Source organism: Blennius ocellaris (assembly GCF_963422515.1).
Source record: "Blennius ocellaris genome assembly, chromosome: 15".
Classification (NCBI taxonomy): domain Eukaryota; kingdom Metazoa; phylum Chordata; class Actinopteri; order Blenniiformes; family Blenniidae; genus Blennius; species Blennius ocellaris.
In genome coordinates, this window is record NC_137664.1 from 2,129,669 (window position 1) to 2,136,467 (window position 6,799).

General features: G+C 42.3%; 1 protein-coding gene across 1 annotated transcript; it reads left to right on the top strand.

The window, feature by feature from the left end:
* Positions 1-2,031: 2,031 nt before the first annotated feature.
* On the top strand, positions 2,032-3,801 carry pnx (posterior neuron-specific homeobox; the record flags this gene model as incomplete). The annotated part of the gene is made up of 3 exons (XM_080509865.1): positions 2,032-2,152; positions 3,329-3,624; positions 3,742-3,801. 3 exons carry the CDS (start codon positions 2,032-2,034, stop codon positions 3,799-3,801), a joined length of 477 nt encoding a protein of 158 aa, XP_080365991.1.
* Positions 3,802-6,799: the final 2,998 nt, after the last annotated feature.

Genomic DNA, 6,799 nt, shown 5'->3' on the forward strand with positions numbered 1-6,799 from the left:
GAATAGAGGAAGAGAGGAGAAGAGGGGAGAAGAAGGAGGTGAGAGGAGGAGAGGAGGAGAAGAGGAGAAGAGAGGAGAAGAGGAAGAGAGGAAGAGAGGAAGAGGAGAAGAGAAGAAGAAGATGAAGAGAGGAGGAGAAGAGAGGAAGAGAGGAGGAGAAGAGCAGAAGAAGAAGAAGAGAAGAGAGGAAGAGAAGAAGAAGAGAAGAAGAGAAGAAGAAGAGGAGAAGAAGAAGAGAAGAGGAGAAGAAGAAGAGGAAGAGACCACCCCCAGGCAGACACACTTGAAGAAACGAGACGTTTGGTGGCGACACAAAGACAAAGTGTGCCGGCGGACGAGACACAAGAAGAGCTGGGGAATGTTCAAATGTTAAAAGCTCCTCTGGGTGACGCCATAAAAGCTTTAAGGGTCATTGTTAGTGGGGGGGGGTGGGGGGGGAGCGGGGGGGGATCCTCTCCTCCTCTTTCCTCCTCCAGCAGAGACACATCTGTGATGCCTGAGGAGGTTTTAGCAACACTGGGGAAAATAAAAAAAAAATAAAAATGTGACGGGGAGACCAGGAAGGACTGTTGTGATCCGAGTCTCGACCTCGTCGATATTCGTCTGTGCCCCCCCCCTCCCTCTCCTGCCCCCCCCCAACACGAGTTTGTCCATCCTACATCTGAGTGACAGAGCTGGAGGTCAGAGGTCAAGCCTGCTGGTGACATCTGCTAATTGTCCTGACGGGGCCGGACCTCGGCTCTCTGGGGGAGCAAAACCCACAGCTGCCACTTCCAGGACGACACAACACCCCCCCCACCAACCCCCCCCCCCCCCCCCCCCACACACACACACACACACACACAGGGAAACCATTCACTGTAATGTGGATTTAAAGGGACTGCCGACTGGATTGTGACGTTAATGAAGCGAGAAGCAGCCTGTTGAATATAAAACACAGGGAATCTATTTATTTATTTTATTTTATTATTTTATTTCCGCTGCCTTGCAACAAAACCGAGCCAACATTACTACAACGTACGTCCATTTTTTTTTAAATTCATGATATGCTTTAAATCGGTTCTGGGGAGCGGGTGGGTTTGTTTATTTAGGTTAATAAAATATTATAAAAGAAAATAAATTGCTCTCCCTGTATGTGCTTTACCTCTACAGCTTGAGCTTGAGACATTTAAAACAAAAACAAAAAAAAGGGAAATGGGAAATTTATGGATGAAATAAATGCAGATCATCCCAAAACAAAAATTTAATTTAATGTTTTTTAATTTAATGATATTGATACGTTGTGAAATTGCAACCAACTGAACAAATAAAATTAAGTAAAAATATATTAAATTAAATACAAAATTTAAACAAATCTTTAATTCCTATTGGGGGTTTTTTTGTGTGTTTTTTTTCTTTCTAGTAAATTTTCCAAATTCCAAGTATTTCAACCTGCCTGCGACCATTAATAAAAGTTAAACGAGCTTTCTGATGGGTTCAAATGAGAAACGTCCTCACACAAACAGGTCGCCATCGCTACTAATGCTCCACAAAGACGCTGTAATTTGAATAAAAGCAACATAAAGCAGCACTCATGCTGCGTCCGCAGTGATCAGACGGTTAAAATGGTTTTTTGTGATGCTGCGTGCTCTGCGGGACAAAAAGGCGCAAAAGAAAGAAAAAAAAAAGAAAAGAAAGAAAAGAAAAAGACGCACAACTTTCCCTTTGATGAGTCCATCAATTTGCACAACAATCCGCAATTGACGCGTAAAAACCTGTCCGTCCTCAAATAAAGACAAGCCCGGGGACAAAGGGGAACACGGAGGGACACAAAGCGGGAACATTTTAACCAGATGCCCGCTAATAAATAACCGGAGCTGTGCGCAACCGGCGCGCGCGGCCGGAGCGTGTCACGCAGCGCGTGTGGTGGAGTGGGATATAGATATATAGACATTTAAAAAAAAAAAACACCGGTGTATATATAGTAGCTCAGGCTCCGGCCGGCACACTGCGACTCCCCGCGTCCTCCTCACCCGCCCTCAGAGCGCTGAGATGCGGCCTCCTGCAGACCGACCCCCGCCGGTCCACACGACGCCGTTTTCCGTGGAGGATATTCTGGATCCCAGGAAATTTACAAAGAAAATCGCCTGCGCCGAGGAAGCCGCTGCGACAGGTGAGGATGCAAGCTCAGGATTTGGCGTTAAAACAAGTCACTTTTATCGTTTATGCAATGAAAGAGAAACAAATTGTTGCAGAGGTGAAAAGTAACGCAGGATAAATACTTAACGATTCATTTTCGGGGTTTGTTGGAAGAGACTTTCAATCATTTTTAGTAAATAATTATACAGTATTGTTATTACCGCCACTAAAAAAAAACCTATTTTCCAGCATTTAAAGTTATTTTTTTGTGCTTAAACTGTTGAATAATGTAAATATTGACTATTTTCCACCATAATTTATCCCCCTGTATTCTCGTGTATACATACATATACTATTCCAGACTTTTTCTCTGGGATTAATAAAGTATGTCTATTCTATTCCAATATTAGCCTGAATAAATGAGCATTTGATTGCTGCATTTGAGAATTTGGTGGTAGAATTATTGTTTTTCGAGTCCTGCTTAAAGTATAATAAAGGTTTCCCATCACTTGCAATGATCTCATGAGCAAACAGTATAAATCACATTAGTCACATCAATATTACATAAAGGTCTTTATTCTTTTAGTTTTTCCAGGTATGGAAAGTCAAATCTGGTTTCAGAGCCCAAGAAAAATGAATATTTTGGGGGTTTAGATGACGTCAGTTACAAATAACAGTGTATTCAAGGTGATTTAGATTTTTTTTTTTTATCTCCTTGGGACACGTTACTGGATTGGAGCATTTTTTCAGTCAAGTCAATCGTATATTTACGCACAGAAATCTGCACATTTTGTAAATGTGATGACGGCTGAAATTATGGTTTTATAGCACATTCAGTCACTTTATTCATTAAACCAAAGCACATCAGTAATAATCTTGGTGATCAACTGATTTAAATGTTAAAGTATTTATTGTTTACTACAATAGTAATAATAAACATTATTGTTTTACAACAGATTTTGGTTTGTATTTTCTTTTTTTTTATGTTTTCATGTCGCCTGACCCCGAAAAAAACGTTTCTAATGTTAAATAATTGCAATATGAAGCACATATTACTTCTACATTGAAAACTATTTCATTTTCTAAAGAAAGTTTTCAAAACTGAAATCAGCTTTTGCGTCGATTTGTTTATAATTACTGACTTTATGGTTGTTGTTTTTTTAGACATCACATTTCACATTAATAGTACTAATTTGCTGTCGTCCCTCAGGGGCTGACCCCACCGGAGTGGCCCCCCCGGCCGGCGGCCGCAGTGGCCCGGCGGAGCCCGCCGAGTCCCCGCTGACGCTCCGCAGCTCGAAGGAGAAGAGCCGGCGGATCCGCACCGCCTTCAGCCTGCAGCAGCTGCAGGTGCTGGAGCGCAGCTTCCGCCGGAGCCACTACCTGTCGGTGCTGGAGCGGCACAGCATCGCCGCGGCGCTGCGCCTCTCCGAGACGCAGGTGAAGATCTGGTTCCAGAACCGGCGCACCAAGTGGAAGAAGGAGCGGCAGCTGCAGGGGAGGGAGGCCGAGGAGGAGGAGGAGGAGGAGGAGCACTACGGCTTCATCACCTCCACCACCTCCTCCTCCTCCGCCCTCCATGCGCTCTGCTCCACGCTCAGGTTCGGTCCGATGTTCCGCCAGCCGAGCACTCCACTGCACCTGTTCCCGCCGCTCCCGCTGGTGCCTTACCGGCACTACTGACGGCGGAAATGCGCGACAGCAGCGCCGGCAGTGCGCCATTGACACGTGGACGGATGCGCGTAATTTACGCATCGAAACTTGCCTTCCCGCGCGCGTAATTTACGCATCAGCGCGAGGCTGAAGCGTCTTTACGCACCGAATGACTGAACGTCTGCCCCGCAGGACCTGGAGAGACGCGGCACACCTGATGAATTTCATAAGACATGTTTAATACTTTATTTTTTAATATAATTATGTAATAACTTATAAACTTTTTTTGGAAAAATAAAACTGTTTGGTCGGGTTTTTTTTTTTTTTTTTTTTTTTTGATGAGGTCGCCACTCATAAAGATTCCTAATGGAATAACTTAAATTGATAGAAGTTGACGATGCAGTAATTGGACGTTTAAAAAAAAAAACGTTTCACAAATTGGAATCAAAATAAAACAACAATATATTTATTAAGGCAGAATTTTTTTAATTCAGTTAGAAATGTAAACTATTACACATTTAGATTGAAGCATAACAACTGTTACTTTAGATAAATGGCACGTAAAAAAAGTAAAAAAAAAAAATACAATTTATTTGATCATGTTTCGTGACATTACATGGAAATGTGGATAAATTCAAAAGAGTGAAATTTAATTTTGTATTAGATTTCAAATTCAACACGTCTGGTCATTTTTTTGTCTTTAAAAATTGCCCAATATTAAATAACTTCCATATTCAATGTTTTTAATTCGATCCTTTACTTTGTTGATATATTGTCTGTCTGTTTTGCTAAAAACAAAACAAATATTACACGTTGTCAATTTAATGTGTACAAAATGAAAAAAAAAAAGTGTGTTAAATGATCAATTATAGTTCTGGATGTGTGAAATAAATAATTCATTTAATAGTTTTCAATCTGCTGTTACTCAATGCGGTCAGCAGGTGGCGCCAATGTCTCAATATAAAAAATATTAAAACAACGCGAGGAAGCCTGTAGAAACCAATGATGTGATTTACAGAAAGACGTTCTGATTTCTGCCAATTTTACCTTTTTATAAAACAAAAAAAAGAGTAGTTTAAGAAAAACGACTATTTTAGCCGTTTCTACATTTTAGCGTTTCGATTTTAAACCCTTTAAAGTGGTTTTTGAACCCGTTCGAGTGAAAACGACTCCCCAGGTGGAAACTTTCGAAAGTACTCAAAACTCTGTCTCCATGGAAACGGTGCGGCGCAACTTTTTGAAAACTTTCCAAATCCGTTTCCAGGGAAACGGAGAAAACGAAGCTATTCCAGAGCGTATTTCCTCCCGCAAACTGAAATCCCCGATTACAAAGCAACACTCACGTATTAATGTTCTCGCCCTCTGACGACGACACTGCTGATGAACTGATCCAGCGCCCCCCGGTGGCGAACAGCTGACATTGCATCCGGATTTTTCCACTGAGATGCTACACACAAAAAAAGCTGATATACCTACATAAATACAGTCTTCGGTGGTTTTCCACCTCAGGTGATGATGATGATCCGGACGTCGGCGTGTGAAGACGTTGTGGCGGAGATACTCGGATACTTGGCAACGCAACTTGTCCCGGCGGTTGCGCAACCGTTGCGCAATTTCCTCTGCGATCGCTCAGAACATCTGCCTGTGATTCAGAGCAGCGGCCCGTCGTCAGGGCTTTTGATTTAAGAGGAACACGTGGCTCCGGCCTGAAACGCCGCTGCTCTCTGGAGGGGGGAAGAAACGACTCTTATGGAGGAACGACGTCTCACTTCTTGGAGCAAATTTGGAGATTTAAACCAAAAAAAAGAAGAAAAAAAAAGAATCTACAGGAGCATTTAAGTTGTTTTGTCATCATGGGGTTTTGCTGGATTTGCTGAGGCTGGATTGCCGGAGGGCCGCTAATCTGAAGGTATTGGGAACAGATGGAACACACACACACACACACACGCGCACGCACACACACACACGCACACACACACACACACACACACACACTGAAGCCAGGAGTGTTGGCGTGAGACGGGAAATGAGTCAAAATCAAATGAGAACAAACTGAAGCGTTTCGATGAAAAACAAAAAACAAACAAACATTTGGCTTCCAGGTGTCGACTGAGGAGATAAAAGTTCATTTCATGTTTTCAACTTCAAAAGTCTGATTATAGAGCATCTTCCCCTTTAACATCCGGATTATAGAGCATCTTCCTCCACTAACATCAGATTATAGAGCATCTCCCCTTTAACATCCAGATTATAGAGCATCTTCCTCCTCTAACATCCAGATTATAGAGCATCTTCCTCCTCTAACATCCAGATTATAGAGCATTTTCCTCCTTAACATCAGATTATAGAGCATCTTCCTCCTTTAACATCAGATTATAGAGCATCTTCCTCCTCTAACATCAGATTATAGAGCATCTTCCTCCTCTAATATCCGATTATAGAGCATCTTCCTCCTCTGACATCAGATTATAGAGCATCTTCCCCCTTTAACATCAGATTATAGCGCATCTTCCTCCTCCAACACCAGATTATAGAGCATCTTCCTCCTCTGTCACCAGATTATAGAGCATCTTCCTCCTCAAACATCAGGTTATAGAGCATCTTCCTCCTCCTCAAACCTTCAGCATTATTAGCAGCAGTTTTAAAAACGTTCCCTCAGAGGACGTGTTTGTCATCTCACAGAGCAGCTCTACATGACTCAGGATCACATTCTTCAGTCGTCACATCTGCAAACGGTTTGTCGACTTCAGGCCGTTTGACCTGCAAGTGACTGGAAATGCTGAACATCAAAAAGAAGCGTCGCGACCGACCGACTTCTGAAGTGATTTTCGGTAAAAATCTTTTAATCTCAGCCATAAACCTAAAGATCTGGGAAAGAGATTTTTATTCTCCGAGGGGATAAACGAGTTAAAACTACTGAGGGAGTTTAGATTTTATTCTACTTGTAATCCGCACCGATTTACAAAAATAGCTGAATCTCCAGGATGAACACTGATGAAGGTGAAAATCAGACATGGCTGTGAGGAAA